Below are 21,888 nucleotides of genomic sequence, written 5' to 3' on the forward strand. Positions count from 1 at the left end.
TTATGGGATTCCATATTCATGATGTTATACTTGTAGTACAAGCTTTTGAAGTCTAATACTCTAGGTTAACCCTTTTAACATAATATTTATATTCATAGTTTTCAAAGAATAGCTTTATATTAACCTACCTTCATGCAGTCAATTAATTGTCCATCTTCCTCCTCCTCCTCCTTCTCCTCCTCATCATCACCTTCGCTCTCGAGGAGGTCTTCATCAGATGACTCTTCCAGTAAAGGTTGCCATTCTGTAACGAAACAGATCAAACATGAAATTCTTCGTACGGTTGAGTGTCAGCAGATTCGGTTATACAATCCAATCTATGAATGTTATTAAAAGTTCATGATCTTATTAATTTAAAGATAATCTTACTATTATTTACTAATCCATTAATAAAACAAAAAATTTGCTTCCCTTTTTTAACTTTTGGTTGATTCATCTTAAACACATTCTTTTCACGGTGATCTGTTATTCAGTAATATTAATTTTATACTTTGCGTGTTTTCAGCAGGAGGGTGAGTGAGATTATTACTGTGTTCTCTGTATCTTGGTACACTAAATGGTTTTTTGTTTTTATTATGATTACTATTATTTTGGTTTTTGTTTTCTCTATTTAAGGGAATAATGGGATATTAGAACTCTTACTTCTACATTCAGACTACTTGCTATATAAAAGAGTGCAGAAGACTGCAGGGAAATATGACACCATTTGATTGGCTTCATAAATCCCATTAACACTAGTACGGTAAAGAATGTCTCTAACACAAGTATTTTATGATACACTGAAATTATTATTTAAAATTCAATTGGTGAATAAACTTAACAGTGAACCTTTCATAGCTTCAGTAATTGCAACCTTGCTTAGAGCATCATACTGCAGGATTGTTAAACTTTCTGTAACCTTTAAAACGGAAAGCTCATTTTTCTCGATTGAAGAACAGCATCAGAGGAAACAAAATACATTTCACATCATGTGACGACATCATTACATTGACGATGGAAGATGAGTTGATTGGAGACTAACTACTGCATATTCATAAGATCTTCCCTCTGATGTGTCTACCAAATGTTGAGGAGTGCATTCTGGGATACCATGATGGGTCATTGAGGATAACACAGTACATATTTAGAGTGCATGCTGGGATACCATGATGTGTCATTGAGATTACACCGGTACATATTTATAAATTATTATTCTGTGTCTCGATGACAGACAAGGGCATTCCATATCACTGGTCCGTGATTGGCTCTGAACAAAAATCAAAACGTATCATCCTATACAGACAGACATTGCCTCATTTCCGAAGTGCTAATGTAGCAGATCTATAAACAGGCCCTTTTTACCTGTGCGCTACGTCACTCAGGTGTGCCATAGTCACTCGCTTCCTCTCTCCATCTATCTATCTCGCTCTCTCTGATATATTTGAAAGATGAATGTTGTCAAAACATAGCTGTTTCTATTTACATAGAGATGCACAGGTAAGCCTTTTATGAAATTCACATGGCAAAGTTTGGAGTACCCGTCTGGATGTATTGACAAAGGTAACACAAGATCAATCTTATTGTTTGACAAACCGCTCTCCACGGCAAACATTTGTCAAAAGCGATTAAAAACTCTGGCATCGTGGAATTTATTTTAGAGACTGAAGGACTGATAAGTCATGATGTCAAACAGATCTAAATACACAACAAAAGCAGCCAAAAGAAGAGCTAGAAAATGCTAGATTAAACTTCACTTCACCTGTGAATGATGGCTATAGAAAAAAAAAGTAATAAAAGTCCAGTTTGATTCCTGAGCACAATACATGCAAGAGTCCTCTACGACCTTAAAGGAGTACTACCCTAAAACTTTATCTTCTGACAAGAAAAGCTTTTTAAAATAGTTGGAAAAAAAAAAATTGGTAAAGAAATATGAAGATCACAAAAAGTAGTAACAAACAAATGTTTCAGGGCAATCATTTGGATCTTTACAGCCAAAGTAGGATTTGATGGGAGGAGGATTTTTTTCTTGTTGTTATGTGTGGGGGGGGGGAGGTGAGGAGGCGGAGGCTGAGGGAGGGAGGGAGGGAGGGAGGGAGGGAGGGGAGAAGAAGTAAGTAAGATCATAGTAGTTTGGAAAGGACATAAGAGCTATGATTAAAAGGACTTTGTCAGGAATTTATAACATAATTATTTTAAACTTGAGGGTCAAATCTATCAGACATTCAATAAGGGAAAAAAAAACCAGCTGTACTTCGAAGCAATTTTATCACAGAAGATGACTGTATCAATATGTTGTAGAAAACTACACATATTTTCATGCAAACAGCAGTAAATTTCATCAATTTGTCCATCAGACTTTTTAGATATGAAAGCAGGGTGGAGGTGACAATGAGAAGGGTGGAAGAGGAAGGAGGGGGTGGTTGTTAGGATTAGTCTCATAATTAGTTAATTATGCAAAGGGACCCCCTCTCCTTAATAAATCTTCAAATATTGAAAAATACATCTCACATCTACAGCAATTCTACTATTTTTTTGCTCAAACATACTAAGGTTTCCCCTACAAAATTGACCTCTTCCCTCAACCCCCTCCCCCACCAAAAAAAAAGGGAAAAAGCAAAACAACAAAAACATCCACCAATGGTTTGACAATCAGAATATGTAGGATTATGCTGCCAAGAAAAAACTCAGAATTTAGTTAAAGAGATCACAACTTGGCACATCTAGCAACTGATTAATAACAGGGAAATCAAGTAAACAATATCATTTTATTGGTTACAATAAGGACAATATTGATAGGAAACGGAACATTCTAGATAGTATGTTAAAGAAACAAACTAAATAAACAAACAAAGATAAAACAACGACCACCAAAGGCAAAGCTTCTTTTGGTAACTGACAAAGGCAATACACATGGTGAGAAAAGGATCCTTTCAGAACCATTTCCATCTCCATATCCATCCTAAATAACCACACCAAAGATCATATAGAAGGATCCCTATGAGCATTAAGCCAAACATGGATGAACACCAGCGAACATGAAGCCCATCATGGATGTACACCTCCAAACAAATAGCTAATTATGGATGAACACCATCGAACTTGGAGCCAATCATGGATGAACACCTGCAAACACAGCCAATCATGGATGAACACCTACAAACATAAAGCTAACCATGGATGAACACCTGCAAACTGAAGCCAATCAGGGATGAACACCAGGGAACATAAAGCCAATCATGGATGAACACCTGCAAGCATATAGCTATTCATGGATGAACACCATCAAACATGGAGCCCATCATGGATGAACACCTGCAAACACAGCCAATCATGGATGAATACCTGCAAATATAACCAATCATGGATGAACACCTGCAAACATATTGCTAATCATGGATAAAAAACACATGGAAACATATAGCTAATCATGGATGAACACCTGCAAACATATAGCCAATCAATGATGAACACCTGCACACACATAGCCAATCATGGATATAAACCTGCAAACATATAGCCAATCATGGATGAATACCTGCAAACATATAGCCAATCATGGATGAATACCTGCAAACAACCAATCATGAATATAAACCTGCAGACATATAGCCAAACATGGATGAACAGCTGCAAACATATAGCCAATCATGGATGGATACCTGCAAAAAACCAATCATGGATGAACACCTGCAAACATATAGCCAAACATAGATGAATACTTGCAAACATATAGCCAATCATGGTACGAATACCTGCAAACATAACCAATCATGGATATAAACCTGCAAACATATAGCCAAACATGGATGAATACCTGCAAACATATAGCCAAACATGGATGAATACAAGTTTGCAAACATATAGCCAAACATGGATAAACACCTGCAATCAAATAGCCAATCATGGATGCATACCTACAAACATAACCAATCATGGATATAAACCTGCAAACATATAGCCAATCATGGATGAATACCTGCAAAAATATAGCCAATCATGGATGAACACCTGCAAACATATAGCTAATCATGGATGAACACCATCGAACTTGGAGCCTATCATGGATGAACACCTGCAAACATATAGCCAATCATGGATGAACACCTACAAACATAAAGCTAACCATGGATGAATACCTGCAAACATAACCAATCATGGATATAAACCTGCAAACATATAGCCAAACATGGATGAATACCTGCAAACATATAGCCAATCATAGATGAATACCTGCAAACAACCAATCATGGATGAATACCTGCAGACATATAGCCAATCATGGATGAACACCTCCAAACATATAGCCAATCATGGATGAACACCTGCAAACATATAGCCAAACATGGATGAACACCTGCAAACATATAGCCAAACATGGATGAATACCTGCAAACATATAGCCAATCATGGATGAATACCTGCAAACAACCAATCATGGATATAAACCTGCAGACATATAGCCAATCATGGATGAACACCTGCAAACATATAGCCAATCATGGATGAACACCTGCAAACATATAGCCAATCATGGATGAATACCTACAAACATAACCAATCATGGATATAAACCTGCAAACATATAGCCAATCATGGATGAATACCTGCAAAAATATAGCCAATCATGGATGAACACCTGCAAACATATAGCTAATCATGGATGAACACCATTGAACTTGGAGCCAATCATGGATGAACACCTGCAAACATAAAGCCAATCATGGATGAACACCTACAAACATAAAGCTAACCATGGATGAATACCTGCAAACAACCAATCATGAATATAAACCTGCAGACATATAGCCAAACATGGATGAACACCTGCAAACATATAGCCAAACATGGATGAATACCTGCAAACATATAGCCAATCATGGATGAATACCTGCAAACAACCAATCATGGATGAACACCTGCAAACTTATAGCCAAACATGGATGAATACCTGCAGACATATAGCCAAACATGGATGAACACCTGCAATCAAATAGCCAATCATGGATGAATACCTGCAAAAATATAGCCAAACATGGATGAACACCTGCAAACATATAGCCAATCATGGATGAATACCCGCAAACATAACCAATCATGGATATAAACCTGCAAACATATAGCCAAACATGGATGAATACTTGCAAACATATAGCCAAACATGGATAAACACCTGCAATCAAATAGCCAATCATGGATGAATACCTACAAACATAACCAATCATGGATATAAACCTGCAAACATATAGCCAATCATGGATGAATACCTGCAAAAATATAGCCAATCATGGATGAACACCTGCAAACATATAGCTAATCATGGATGAACACCATCGAACTTGGAGCCAATCATGGATGAACACCTGCAAACATATAGCCAATCATGGATGAACACCTACAAACATAAAGCTAACCATGGATGAATACCTGCTAACATAACCAATCATGGATGTAAACCTGCAGACATATAGCCAAACATGGATGAATACCTGCAGACATATAGCCAAACATGGATGAACACCTGTAAACATATAGCCAATCATGGATGAACACCTACAAACATAAAGCTAACCATGGATGAATACCTGCTAACATAACCAATCATGGATGTAAACCTGCAGACATATAGCCAAACATGGATGAATACCTGCAGACATATAGCCAAACATGGATGAACACCTGCAAACACATAAACAATCTTGGATATATACCTGCAAAAAAACAATCATGGATGAACACCTGCAAACATAGCCAATCATGTATGAACACCTGCAAATAAATAGCCAACCATGGATGAACACCTGCAAACATATAGCCAATCATGGATGAATACCTGCAAAAATATAGCCAATCATGGATGAATACCTGCAAACATGGAACCTATCATGAATGAACACCTGCAAACATATAGCTAATCATGGAAGAACACCTACAAACATGTAGCTAATAAAGTATGAACACATACAAACATATAGCCAATCATGGATGAACACCTGCAAACACATAAACAATCTTGGATATAAACCTGCAAAAAAACAATCATGGATGAACACCTGCAAACATAACCAATCATGTATGAACACTTGCAAATAAATAGCCAATCATGGATGAATATCTGCAACATATGCCATCATGGATGAACAACTGCAAACATTGAGCCAATCATGGATGAACACCTACAAACATGGAGCCAATCATGGACGAAACACCCATGTATGGCTAACTGAGCCTTGGCTTAAAAAAAAATAATTCAAAACGAAAAGCAAACTATATAAAACTTTGCTAAAACAAAAACTAAAACCTATTTACTAGGTGTAATGGTTAAAAATTGCCTGTTTATGTTCACAGTGTCTGCAGAGATTATAACAAATCACCTCTACCTTGCCCTCAGCTAACACTGTATTGATTTGTAAACTGTTTATGACCTAGTTAAAGTATGCACTCCCTAATCACCTGCTCCTGTGAGTTACAGGGAGGCTCTGCACAGGTACTAAACCAACAAGAAGACAGTGAATACCATCACAACTATTTATCTTAGTATCATTTAGGGCTAAAACCATTCACACTTCAAAAAAACACCTGCAAAAGTATCTTTGCATTTTGAATTTGTTCAAAAGCAATTTATAGTTGTTTTACAAGAGTAATATGTTCAAATGTGTTAGGACCAAACATCAATTTATAACAGCTGCTAACCAATGTCTATCCTGTTTCCTCTCCATAGTGATGATGTAGTGCTCAATCCCATAATGCAAATATTATAAAGAAATTGAGTCATGCAAATGTTGGATTGCCAAAGAAAAAGATTTCATCATAATTCCCAGTATTTCCAAAAAGGTTTATGTTTTTAATTAAACAGATTTTAACAATCGTTTCAAACCAGTCGAATGCAAAATCAAAGCAGCAATTTTATTTTGTTTTTAAGACTTTTTACTATAGATGACATTATTACACTCTTTATAATCTACTTTTCTTAATTCATACCACCAACAAGTTATCATAATTTAGGAATAACTAATAATTTCATTTATTTTCATGTACTTTTAGCTTAAAATTTGTAAAGAAAATTGTAAGTACTACTACAATTCACTTACACTGAATAACTTAGAACTCATAAGATCACTAATTTACATAGTAGACTATTAATTTCTGATTTTTTTTTTTTTAATATGTTTTATTAATTACCATGGCAACTCACAACGTTTTATAAAATGACGGACAGGCTTAAATAAACAAAGAATTACAGTAAATTCATTTTTACTTCTTCACACCACAATAGGTAAAGATGAATTGGAAGCAAAGAAACTACTCTTATCTAAAAAACAAAGTAATTTTCACAATATTACATTTGAGATATTTATTTATTTATTTTTCAATGCATTGTTCACTTTATTTCTGATATTTTAACTAAAATTAATTATAACTGCACTTCAATATCAGAAAGATAATAGCAATGTCCGTGTCTTGTCCTTATACATTGAATGTATGCTGTAAACGGGACCAGTAACTGGGCAACACTAGACTTTTGAACTATGAAGCTATAATGTCATGTTTTTAAGATATTAATCACCAAGTTTTGACTCACCTACAACAGATTTACTGCTTCTGAGCTCAAAGATAACTAACGGGTACACCTACCTCCAGAGCATTAATCATTAATTTTTGTTGATATACTATTATTGTTATCATCAAACATCACAGTGATAAATGTCACAGGCAAAGATCACCAGAGCAATGTATTTGTTGAAATTAAACACACAAAAAACAGAAGACAAAAGACACTGAAAGGAATGGGAGAGGGGAGAGGAGGAGGTGTCTGCAAGAGACAATTAATGGTATTGTAGGAAGGGGAGGGAACTTTGGGAGGGGAGGGGCCATAGGAGAGGGAGCAAAAATTGTGGAGAGGGGGAAGAAGATTGTAAGAAGGGAATGAGGGACATTAGGGAGTGGAGAAGAGACTGTGGGGGAGTGGAAGGTGCTGTGGGATGGGAGGATGGAGCTGTGGGAGGGGAGGGGGAATTTTGTGGTGGGAATGTGGAACTGTGGTAAGAACTTCATATCTGCAAAATTTTTATCAATGGGGACTGTGTCACACAAGACTTTGTTGTGGAAGAAGGGGATAAGTTGGACAGGGGAAAACAAAATGTCCCTTTAAGAACTTTCAAAACGGATGCCTCTTTACAACTTACAACACTAACATTACGGGAGAAAGAAAAAATTAAAAATGACACCATCTAAAGCCTGCTTCCCATAAGCAGACAAAGAAGGAGAACAAAGTAGTACCTGCGAAGGTAAGAGGCATTCTGGGATATGGTTTACCTCCTTCCCTCGTTGTGGAGAACTAAGACCGATCCAGGTTTTTAATGTGTGTTTTCACAGCCTACAAACCCACCTCAGTACTCAATACCAATCTCCATTCACAATACAAACTGTTCATCTAACTTCCTGGACTGTATCTACCGAAAGATGTCGTCTTCGACCGACGCAGAGAATAACAATAACACTATTAACACTGTATAAACTGAAAGAGTACAGGTAAACCTACTACACTGAACATAGGACTTGGTTACTCTGAGTAGGCAGTGTGCAGGCAACAATAATACATGATTGCCTTGTGTGATGATGACTGCTTGATGAATTCCAGCAACGCCCATAATAGTATCCTTGCCAGCAACAATGTCAATTGACGGTGGTTGTCCCTGTCTGAGCAATGGACTTCCAGATCCACCTGAGTTAATCTTTCGAGTCGGTCGTGTTAGTTTATTGAAAGGGTTGAAATAATTATTTGAAAGGTATGAAGCCATTACAGTAGTCAATTCAAGATACATGCCAGAAACAAATGAAAAGTTCTTAATATTTTATGTTTTAATTCAGTATCAGAGTTCTCTGTAAGAACTTCATCCTGAAAGATTTGTCATTCAAATCTTTCGTCCTCGGAAAACTGTGAGCAGACAATTTTGTGGTAACCAGAGATACAAGTGGATGGCTGTTACTTTATGTTTTCTCTGAATTAGATCTTCTCACCCAGTTCATTAACCCGACCAAACACCACAGCTGTAGTTAGAAAACATCATGAGAACGTTTCAGCTTGTCTCCCAACCTCACTTCATAAATGTTACTCTTGCAACTTTACTAGCACCACATACCTAACCTTCGGAGATCATTAATAATTCAAAATCCATTTCCAAATTATTCCTTTAAGATACCCTCAGCGAATTTTGAGGGGTAATCTTCCAATTGTAAAGTTTGGGAAATGATCAACGTGAGAATCCATAAATAAATGTCGTACTTAAGAGAAACTAGAAATATCAGATTTGATCTTCAATCCACTCGATAGTAATAGATGAAAAGAGGGTAAGTATCCACTTCTCCAGAAAACAAGGAAACCTGCAAGCATTCTGATGCCGTCTTATGAGTTCAAGGATTCATGAACGGGAATTTCTAAAACAATATCTTCCATGTTTGTTGAGCACATTTTGTAAATTCCCCGAGGGTAGCGGTATTAAATTCTACCTCTTCATCAGTAAACCAGACATGTTAATGATGAAACATAAACCATCCAACAAGTAGTAACGAAAAATGAAAGAAGGAGGAAAAATAAGAAAGAAATAAAAGATGATATAAATAAAATAGGAAAATGATTAAAAAAAATGTTGATATGATAAAAACAAAGGGGTCTGTGCAGAAAGTTGACAACTTAGCCCCTTGATAGTTGAGTTGGAAGACATGAGAAAGAAGAGACAGAAGAAGAAATGAAGGAGAAGATGAAGAAGAAGAAGAAGAATTTGAAAAGGAAAATATCTATCAAAGATTCAGACAACATCATTGAGATGATAAGAAGAAGGAGCTTAGATCCATCTAATGATGGGCAAGACATGAAAAAGAAAAAAACATTGCTGTAGGGAGAAAATTAAGTTTTGAAGAAGAAGATAAAAAATACTCTTGATAACTTGTGTCAACAAACTTACGTGGATAACCAGTGACAGCAGCAGCATGCCAGGCACCACAAGCCAGTTTGCTGACAGGGTGGTGACATTCAACAAGTGAGGGATGGAAATGTGAAAGACTCTCCTTGGAATCTGGGATTACATGGCTGTTCTTTCCCCACAGATACAGCTGTCCACTGACTGTAAAAGAGAAGCATATTTCAAAAATTATTTAAAAAAAAATAGATTAAGCTGAACATTGGAATCAATTGTATGATATTAAATATATATATCTATATCTATATAAAGATATCTATCTATCTATCTATATCTATATATATATATATATATATAAAGATATAGATATATATATATATATATATATATAAAGATATAGATATATATATCTATATATATATATATCTATATATATATATATATATATATATATATATATATATATATCTTGCTTTTTTTTTATTTGGACACCTTTATGCTCAACATTATCTGTCTAAGATTTTGGTGGACTGGGAAAGAGGTGGGGATTGGGAGGAGGGAGGGATGGGATGGGGACGGGGAAGGGAAGGGGTGGGTATGGAGGAAAGGTCGAGGTTAGCTTTAACAACCTAACACACCAAGTACTACTGAGGGCTAACCAGCTTCACTGTTATCTGTGGCTTTGAATATTGGATATAGGATTTTTTTCCCCGCTACTTGCAGTTGGTGACAGTTAGTGGATGAGCGTTGGTTTACGAGATGTTTATGACAGTCTTCAGAGTTTGACCTGATTGTGTCAGAAAACAGTCATGTGACTTCTAACAGAAGTGTCTCGAAAAACTCACATCATAAATTTTGTCAAAACTCTTATAGCGTACTTGTTCCAGTTTTTCACAGTTTGGGGGAAACAAATTTCAATTTTCAATTGTGTTAAATATTCTTGGAATGACAACAGACGATAAATTTGTATCTATTCTCTGGTACATATTTTTTGTAAACGTGTAGAAGCTAGCCGAATTATGAAGGACACTGGATGTGATGTATAATCATTGTTTCTGTGAGACGGCCAATCATAGGCTGTTCAAGAAATTGAGGGATAGCAGCTACTTAACAAAAACTGCCAGATCAAAATCACAATAAAAAAATAAAAAAGACTGGCAGAAAACCAAAAGAGCACTTCTTACAGTGAGCTTGATTCGGCCTGATTATAAAAAAAATAATTTAAAGGTAGCAGCCTCAAGATATTTTCTGTTATTTAACCAAAGATCTGTCATGTTTTGCAAAATTATATGAATTGGTTAAAAAAGTCTAAACTGTCATCCACACTTAACCTCACTTTGACAGAAAATTCTTTGGACAATAAATGTCTTCTCAAACTTGCAATAAAATATGTATTCTGTATTTTATGAAATTGTTTGGTTCGGTTTCCAAAAGAAGCCAATAAATATCTGTGTAGTCATATTTACACACCAACCTAATACATCTCTCCCCTTGTGTTAAAAATGTATTTATGCAGCAGCTGAACACTCCCCAAGTTGAAGCAACAATACAGCCTTCTTGTGTGCACATGTGAACAGGATTCCAATTTTATGGAAATCGTATTTGCTAAGTTTCATTGATTACTGACCTAAGAAAGAATTGAAAGGATGAAAAAAAAAAGGACAAAATTACCGAAAAACAATACAAAAACTGAGATTTCATCAAAAATGCATGATGATGTATAGTGCTCATCAATTTTGATACCATTGACATTTTAAATACTGGTAACATTGGTGGAGAAATGACTGGCCTGACAATCTCAAGTGACAGCCAAAGATGCTATTACCAGTCATTACATGTAAGTGGTAGGACCTCTTTTATCCTCAAGAAATCTAAGCTCAAACTTCCTGTTATTCTCCAGAAAGCCTCTATTTCTGCTTGACAATTTTGACAATGAAGATGGAATAGTAAATTTTCTCCTTTTTTTTTTCTTTTTTGTTGCTTTCTCATCAAAAACATGAGAAGATATCAAAAGGAAACATGGAAAAATGGCAAACAAAATTAATAATTATTGTAACATGAAGTATCTAGAATTTGCAAAATTTTTTTGCAAGTGCAGATTTGACGAGATGCCACATGTGTATGTATAAGAATAGTCCCTAGGTTAATACATGACAGTGAAATATATATGAAGCTTTAACAAGTGAAAGGTTTTATCTGTTAGGAAGAAAATTGAAGGAAACCAGGAAACTTGAAACAGTGCTGTTAAAGCAGAATGCACTTATGTTATTACAGTTTTGATTATTAATGTACTAAAATTTATTCCAGTACTGGATATTATTAGAATGTATACCTTTGTTCAAATGTCAGAGATTTAATTTAAGGAACAAAGATGATAATGTTGATATAGATCTGGGGTTCTGCTGGAGGAGGGGAAGAAGAAGGAAGGGAATGGGGGGGGGGGGAAGGAGTTGCTGTCATTAAAATTCTTTATCACCTTAAGCTATTACCTATATCTGTAAAGTAATGTAATGTAAATACATTCTTATCAAACACATTATGGATGTAGAACATCTCAATGCATCTTTCAAGCATAAAATAACAAAAAAACAATATAGCAAACGACATTAAATATCCAAAAACACCAGTAAACTTTCAGCAAATATAGAGAGCAAATTAGGTAAATATAAGATATAGGAATTATGACAAGTTAATAAAGACAGTATAAAATTCCAATTACAGAAAGTTATTGATGAAAATATTCTCTGAAGAGGTGAGTCTTAAGTTCAGATTTACAACAATTAAATTTATCAATCCAGAGAAGTTGGCATGGCAGACTGTTCTATTATAAGCCCGGGCACAAACCGAGAAAGCTTTTTGACCATAGAAACTAAAGCAGAGGTTGTGTCAGATATATTTTCCCGTTCGCCGTTTTGCGCAAGCTACATCTTGCAACATCACGGCTCAACAGCTCCTCTAAATAAACCAGGGTCATGCCATGGAGAATATTATGTGTAATATTTACATAAAATTGTGAACTCTGTTTGCTTCTTGAATAGGAAGCCAATGCAGTTTGTGTAGCATGGATGTTAGGTGATCGCATTTCTCTGTTCTAGTGACCAGGCTTGCAGCAGAATTTTGAATAAAAAGCTGTAATTTCATAGTTTCCTGCGCAGGTAATCCAAAAAGTAAACTGTTCCAATAATCTAGCCAAGAAAAAGGGGGGGAGGGGGGAGGTGGGAGTTGCTGTCATTCAAAATATGTATCACCTTAACCAATTACATATATCTGTTTAACTCTCCCACCTATTCTGTAACTTTTTGAGCCTTCAGTGTCCCTTTGCTAAATTGTCAGGGCTTTTAATTTAAGGAACAAGATAATAATGTCTATAGATTTGAGTTTCTGTCGGGGGGGGGGGGGGTGGGGGGAAGTAAAGAAGAGGGGGGAGTTGGGAGTTGCTGTCATTCAAACTCTTTATCACCTTAACCTATTACATATACCTGTTTACACTGTCCCACCTATTCTGTTACTTTCTGAGCTTAAAACTGTGTTCTGCATTCTGGGTCGATATGGACCCAAATAATCATTGAATTTAAAAAAAAATAGTACTCAGCCATCTTTAATACATCCTACAACATTCATTTAGGTATTGAAATGTAGCTAAGACCATGCGTTTGTGTAGAAAACAATAAAAAGGGGGGTTACTGTGATTTTTTTTAGTGGGTGGGGCTCAAATGTCAATCTGAAAATGACGTAATTTGGCTACAAATCGATGTTGGCATCAAAAAAATCGTGGCAGAAAATAAAAGTTGAACAGACCCCCCATTATATTTGGAATAAACCCTTACATGTTTTGAACATATTCTGAGCATTTCAGCAATATATCTATAGAGGGTTCTGAGAAAAATGCAAATGTCCTCAAAATTTCCTGTAATTTTATTTGACACCAAAATAGTCCAAATCCGTTCATTTTTGAAAAAATTATCGTTCCAGAACGCTTCATCCTAGGTACGTGATTTTTTTTTTTTTTTTTAGATATTTAGGCCACTACGACATTTCTAATTGATAGTTATGACATAGCGCCCTCGTATTCCTTTTTAAATTGATCGCAACCGCAGCTGTTGCGTCATACTGTGCACATACTGTACACTTGCAAATATGGCATCTACAATAGTACAAGTGTACCACGCATTGCACGCAGCTCCCCCAAATTTACGGCCCAAGAGGTCCTAGAGATGTGGGACAATTGGTCCGATACCGATACCACTGATGATGAGGACCAGGACGTTCTGGTCGAACCAGTTTATCAAGCTTCGGTCCTTTTTGAGGGTCCAGAAATTGTAAGTCAATAGCGTTGTTTACAACAAAGGCTAGGCTAGGCCTAACATTATGCCAACGTTAGGCTGTAATTGTAGAATGTAAACAAAGAAAAAACTTGGAATAATGACGATAACCAAGTAATATATAATTTGCATATTTTTTTTTTATGTTTCAATTCCAAATTTTGTTCTCTATTGATCTAAATCAACTTCCTAATAGAGAAGTTGTCCCTAACCTTTATAAACCAACCCTAACAAGATAAGTGCCCCAAATCCTAATTGTGTGCCCAACCCCCCATGCAGTAAAGGGTTTTTAAACAGTGAGTTGATATTCAGTGTGAACTAGCTCAGAGAATGCAATCAATAGGCTCAAAGGTAGAGATGAGTGAGGATGGGAGATGACTGAGATCAATAATAATGCCTTAATCGCTACAAATAGCATCATGGAGCTATATTTGGTCCATAGATGGGATATTTGATTTTTAATTTAAAATAGGTAATAAATTGTTACATAATAACCAAACAGCCCCCACTCACAGCATGGTGCATTGTGAGGTGGCTTACTCATTAAATCCCATCTATACACTCTTCCAGTATTATAAAGAACTTCAATATATTCAAGGCCTTTGAAGGATTTTATTGGCATTGCCATAAATCTCTGCATTCTTCCAAATATTGAGAAGGGATCATTCATTTTCATTAATAGTTTCCATTCCACGCATCCAGAGGAAAAGCTGAACATTTTTAAATATTAGTTAAATCAGTCTTCATCCCTCCTCCATACCCCTTGCATCATTGGTTCCCCCTGCAGGCCCCCCCCCCCCAACTCAAAATTCCTGGCTAAGGGACATCCTCTGAGGAACAGCCACATTTAATGGAATCAGTTACCCACTACTCAACATTCAGTTTGGGGAAACCAATACAACAGGAAGGGGAGAAACTGCCATTGAGTACAATCTCATGGTGAACATGCAAACAATTGGTTGCTATGGTGAAAACTTGTTTTAAACATGCAAACACTTGGTTGCTATGGTGAAAGTATGTTCTACTGATTATCTCAGATTTAAGCATTTCTGCTTGTAAGTTGTGTTTAAAAAAACAGGTGATTCATTGACCTTGAAATTAAACCCACTGTAATAATGCTGTGGTTTAGGATGGGTCAAATAAAAACTTTGGTGGGGGGGGAGGGGAGGAGCTAAAGTGAAACATGATTTTCCAATCTAAAGAGCAATGTGTCCTTGCATAATCCTATTGTGATTTTATCAATTTCTATATCAATTTCAAGACATATATGAGTTGCTTAGACACATGCAAAAAGTGGATCAGGGTTTAAGTGCCAATGACCAACCTTACCCCTATGACAAGTATCAACTCATTTACCTGTAACAGCTGCACTATAGGATTCTCCACAGGCAATTTGTGAAACCGGTCCCTTAAAGGCAGATTTTGGAAGACATCTAGGCTCTGCCAGATAAGTAGAGGTCTTCCCAAAACCCAGCTGGCCGTCACTTCCTCCTCCCCAAGTGTATACGCTACCAGAAGCTGCAAGATGAAAGTAAAAACAGATAAAAAAATAATCAAAGTGACAAAGTATTCTCCAATTCTTTCAATAATCACACATTTTTTAAACAATGCCTTTCATTAAAAATTAATCATAACTTGTTACCACCAACTGCTCTACCACTACTGGAGTTCTCTTAGAACATTTTTCTTTTTATAAGCTTTCCATGCAATGGCGACTGCAGACATCAGTTCAGTTGTTAGAATGAACGCTTTTCGTGACATCGTGCATGCTTGAATCATTGCATGTGGCATAGTCACATAAGACTATTTACACAAATCAGTAAACTGGAACACAGGGTCTTGTAATGTACTTAACAGACCAGAAGGTGCGCGATGTAGAGGGCAGCGGTCACACTAATTGTCTGTTTTTTATCTCTACGAAAGCTCGTTGCTAATCACTAAGATCTTACTCAAGCATTTATAACAGTACAATGAACCTTATAATCCCCTAACCATTTAACAACTCATAGACAGTGACATTTTAGATTAACTTAACACTAAACCCAGATTCCAAAAGTCAGCCTAATTTCTAAAATGGATCTATTATTTTCAATGCGAGACTTTCGATACTAAGATGTGATTTGTGTTTCTGTAAAAAATACCCCAAAACTTTGTAGTTTAGAGTGTATTTAATTAATAAATGAACTGCAATATGTTGTTGGCAGAGTTGGCCTTCAAAGGCAATATATGACTTTCTTTTAGTACGGAAAATAGGCATACAATATTTTTCTGAACGATTTTACCAAAGTGTCGCTAACTTTACATAATAGTTCTTATGGATGTTTTAAGAAAGAGCTTAAAAGGATAAAAAGATAAACAGAATAAAAGATAAGAGATAAAAAAAAAAAATCTGTAAAGAAAGACACAGAGACTGGTCTAAAGTCTGTTAGACCTGCGCTTTCTTCCTGTACCGGGAAGGCCACACCATCATTTAGAACCTATTGCAATTAATCATACTTTGATATTGACAAATATTCAAACACCTACAATTCACACCTATAAAATATATGCTTCCACTGACATTTTGTATCTATGTAAGAGGTGCAGTTGCCACACAAACAGAATGGTTATTTCTCTAGCTCAGGCAGTAAAATCTGGTGGTATAATTTTGCAGCTAGACATCCATGATGTTGACCCCTGGGGATAGACTTTCCAAAGATCAGAGGTAAGCACAGAGGGAGACTGACATAAATGAACCTCTTATCAGACAGTTGCCTCCTTAAATAAGCAATTTGTGTCCAAAATCCTTCCTCCTTATCATAAACTTGAAAGTTAATGACAAAAAAAAAGAGGAAAATATAATAATAGATGTAAACAATTCTTGAGCCAGTAGCCATATTGTGAAAGCCTTGTGATGAAGGGCTTGAGGGAATGTAAACCTTTCTCTGTGTTCCAGTTAAAATTTAAGTTGTAGGCCATATGTATGAGCAAGGACTCATTGTAGCTTCTACCACCTGTATTTTAAACTGCCTGCAAATTTAGCCGTCGTCGTCATCATATAAACCTGTCAAAATTATTGCATTGTTCTGATGGTTTCCAAAATCCATTCATTCTAATCTCTACATAGGTCAGTAGTCAGTGTTCAAGTTGAGAAGTTTTTAAATATTTTTTAAAATATGTTTTTGTCAATCTGATTTGAGTCATCAGACTTTCTATCCTGGCATATGTTTACTAACACTATGCCTTGTTGTTTTGTACTTGAAGAATAAATGCTTGCATTCATGATCAAAGTATAAATATTAACCATTCACACATTCGTATTTCACTTTCCAACAGACCAAGTTGCCAACCTATAATTACCTATAATTATGAAAATGGTATTACCAACAAAAAAAAATACAAAAAAAAAAAAAAGAATACAAAAAGTGAAGGTTGAAATCCTTTACAAAGGTCTTACAGAATTTATGACCTTATTATATAAGTAAACCTAATCCAATTTACTACTGTCCCTGCTTGATAATCCGGTACGCAGGTATTTCCCTCAAAAGAGCTTGACCAAATATCGCTTACAAATTCAATTGTAAGATCAAAGACATGTTCTATTTAGACCTACAGGTAATAAAAGTTTCCTAGTCATTATTTTATACCCATGAGCAATAATTACGGAGGTTGTAATTTACTCAACAGTTTGTCTGTTGATCTGTTATGTTTCTACGTTTACCGTTTTCTTTTCTTTCGGTCTCCCTCTGCAAATATGCCAAGTCAAACTTAATTTCATGGTCGGTTGGCATTGAACCAGCCAGTAAACAGAAACCACATGTGTATATAAACTATGAAATTGACTTGATGAATGGGTTTATAATATATGAAACCAAACAGCTAGTGCTGTACCTCAACAAAATATTAAGATCGTTCAGGTCACATGGTAAAAAGAGTCCAAATTTTCACAAAGGCTACAGTATAACTTATCTATGGCCAAGCCAGAACTTTTAATAGCTAAATGTATAATTAACAAAACAATGAGGCCATCAAAAGTTCAAAATACAAAACAAAAATAGGAATTAGGTTTAACTTCAAGCATGTGGTGGCGTGGCTTGGGTGGGTTGGTGGTGGGGGTGGGGATCGGCACGGTTTGGCAAGGATATCCTAAAGCTGTGAAATCAGTTCAGTTCATTTATATGTGGTCTATATCTCAAACAGTTGGAGATGGAAAAATCACATCCCTGTGGCTGGCTGTTGCAGGGTATAAAACAACTGTCCTTTTTTCAATACAGGGAATGACCTACTAAGTCTCCCATCCCTCTTTTCCCATTCCTACCAAAAAAATTCCACCTCCCGTAGAGGCATTTCTAAACCACTGAAGATTACCCAACAAGCAACCAACCCCCCCCACCTTTCCCCAATGCCAGCCGCCCCCTCCACTCCAGCAATTCCAAACTTCTGTCTGATTCCCTGCAGTATTAACACTCTCTCAGGGTAAAGCTTTATTTTACTATATAATGTAAATATACAGGCATTTTACCTTCAAGAAAGTTTTCACTGTATATTCAATTAAAAAATTTGGAAATTACACATGACATTTAGGTGACTCAAGAAATGGTCACCAATTGTGCAATATGGCAGAAAAACTCACATGTTTGCACAATATTTGCCTTCATTTCCAAATATCATATGACAACACAATATATGTCCCATCCCCCCCCCCCCCCCCAATACCATCCTCTCTAAATACCCCTCTTCTTAATAAAAAAAAAGAAAAAAAGATACAACAAATTTCAGAGGAAGCTAAAATGAACAAAAATGGCCTTTTCATATTTTGCTGATTAAAAGTGAGAAAACCATTGTATTTGGTGGTGGGGGGGGGGGAGGGGGGGTGCTTGGAGTGTAAAATTCCTCACTGTTACTTGTGTGTGCATGTTTGTTCCTCATTGGGCGAGGTCCTAACCATGTTGCCGCAAAGGTTCACACAAATTAGGACAAAGGTTAAATTGGGACAAAATAATGGACATTAGAAATCTAAAAATTGTTTCCTAAGGGGGAAAATAAGCTTTTAGACCAACAGCAACGACCGAATTGTTGGATGTTACCAGATGACTATTGGCATGATACTTTAAAAACAATGAAAGACATTAAACAATATCATGCTGGCTATGTTTAAGTACAGACATCTGGATGAGGGAGGGCCAGTGGCATCATGTGGATACGAAACAAAGGTGGCCATTTTAAAAGCTACTATGTTTGAAAATCAAAAATGTCCTGAAGAGGAGAAACCATTTGGGATTACCGTATGTGCAAAGAGAAAAAGAAAACAAAGTAAAAGAAATGGTCAATTAGCGTCCTAAAAACAACAAGTAAAACCTGAATAAGGGGATAACATTAACAGAAACTAGAACAGGGGGTCACCGTTTGCAGTCATTGGACATTACGACCATAGCTCTCTGACAAAAAAAATTCATACATGTACCGTGGGAAAATCGACGCGAGAACTTTCAGAAATCGATGAGTTCGATGGTACAAATTTTAAGCTACCTCTTTCAAGATCGGTTAAATTATAGACCGTGTAAAACTACTTAGAAATTATTCAACGATATGGTTTTAAACTTTACATTTATGTTTTTGACAGCTGTGTATGTATAATAACATAACTAATTAGCAATATTACATTACTATCTTGTATTATTTGCCATTCAAAAACACAAATAGTACTGAAAGCATGAATCTAGATGAAACCTGGAAATTCTGCAGATAATTGAGAAAGTTTTCACCTTCCGTGGCTCCTCTTTACTTGGTTTAATAGAGATGTTTGGAATGGCAGACCCATGACATTATTCATGTACACCAGTAGCAGCAGCAGGCTGCAGTCGACAATACAACCCATCCACCCACCCGGTTGTACTCATGACAGAGCTAGGCACCTGATTGGGTAGAACAGCTCTGGCAAACGACCAATCGTTACGCAGGAAATACATTCCCTGGTGCATACAGACATGACCTTCATGCAAAGTAAACAGACCCAGGGTGCTACATGACCAGCTGACTCTGGTCATACCCCTTCAGCCAAATTCATGTGACGAAGACGATCATGAAACGCTGAGTCTAGCGTTTCATAACATGATCGATGTCAGAGATAAGGCACACCACACATAACCTTTTGGTTCACGGTGAAGTTCGTGCAAGTGGCACGTCAAGGATTCCGACGATGTTGTCGTTCCGCAGACGGGTTCGATAACTGCAGCATTGCCCACGGCTGTTACACTTGGTCGCATTTCAAGCTGGGTACAATTTACAACTCTGCCGAAAGGGATGCCATAAACCAAGCTACGCTCTGCTGCTAGATTTTTTCTCCACGAAAGACGAGACTTCACAGAATGCAGACGGCATGGGTGGTTGACCAGAAGAGCATGGGACTGACCATTCTTAAAACAAAGAATATGATTTACGCTCCGCCCGATGGCAAAATGAACAGCTGCTCGCATGTACCTGAAGCCCTCATTAGTGTTGTAAACAAGTGAACGAGGGTAAAGACTGACCCTCAATACCCCCATGACCCCCTGGTTGAAAAAACAAAATCAAACCTGGATAGGTCAGTCACATGATTAAGTCATTTTTGTATTTGTTTCATGCAGTCCAATCTTTAATAAATTCATAAGAAACAACATTTGCCACCCGATAAGCCAATTTATGTCATCATTGCCTGATATTTTCTGTAACATTCAATGACCTAATTTTTGTAGAAATTAATCAATCTCAGATAACTTATTTCATTGTAAACATGCCAACAATAATGTAAATAATGTAATAAAGGAAATATAATCCACAAAATGGCTTCCTCTTTTGAGATTGACATGGACCTGCAAATTTCTTTGCAATAAGTTGATTTGTAAGGACATGCCATGCTGCAATATTACATCATAACTAATTTACACAAATAATTCCTAAGATCAAATTATATTCGTCCACTGAAATGAAGATTGAAAGATATATCATATACAGAAACAGAAACATGTCACATTGAACAGCCAGCAGCTTTCATAAAGCACAAATTTCTCACTGTGCTATAAAATTAGACCTGTAATATCTTTTGATAAGGATAACATCCTACAATTTCCTTTGTGGTCTTAAAATATTTCAGTACTCCCAAGATATATGCATCATCTGCCAAACAGATTAAGCATGTCTGACTTGATCCTCAAAGTCATCAAAGTTATAATTTCCTTTTCTTTCCTTTTTTATTTCTAAAAAATATTTCAAAAACATATTCCGTTCACTTCTCATTCAATGCATCTTTACAATACTTGATTGGTCTTACTTTTACCTAAACATGCAAGCTGTCTAATAAATCATTAAACACATATATCATAAAACAATGGGCCTCTGCAGGTCCCCGTCTAATTTTCCAAGTTTTCGCAATGCGTGCACTCCTCCATCCATTACACTTGGTTATATCCATTTGGTCGATAAATCGTCGTTGACGATTTGCCCCACTTCCGTTATAATACGTTCAGGTGTCTTTTCTGTTATTTTTGGTACTTCTGTATTCTGTGATTATTCTCTTAAGAAAAGGACATTCACATTGCTGTGGAGTTCAGCCAACTCTGCTCAAAAGTATTGATCCTTCGATCTCTTGTTTCACATGAAACATTAACCGACCTAACGGGCTTTGTGACTCGAAGACCACAAACTAATTGACA

General features: G+C 36.3%; 1 protein-coding gene across 6 annotated transcripts in view; it reads right to left on the reverse strand.

Moving 5' to 3' along the window:
• The window catches only part of LOC139978526 (uncharacterized), a 121,617-nt gene that overhangs the window by 12,234 nt on the left and 87,495 nt on the right, over nucleotides 1–21,888 (reverse strand). For all 6 annotated transcript variants that reach the window (XM_071988822.1, XM_071988817.1, XM_071988818.1 and 3 more), the window contains 3 exons: nucleotides 15,575–15,736; nucleotides 9,942–10,100; nucleotides 129–244 (listed from right to left, as the gene is read on the reverse strand). In XM_071988822.1, coding sequence (XP_071844923.1) covers nucleotides 129–244; nucleotides 9,942–10,100; nucleotides 15,575–15,736 — 437 coding nt within the window. The remainder of the gene's footprint in view (nucleotides 1–128; nucleotides 245–9,941; nucleotides 10,101–15,574; nucleotides 15,737–21,888) is intronic.

The sequence above is a fragment of the Apostichopus japonicus genome, chromosome 13, assembly GCF_037975245.1.
Source record: "Apostichopus japonicus isolate 1M-3 chromosome 13, ASM3797524v1, whole genome shotgun sequence".
Classification (NCBI taxonomy): Eukaryota; Metazoa; Echinodermata; class Holothuroidea; order Aspidochirotida; family Stichopodidae; genus Apostichopus; species Apostichopus japonicus.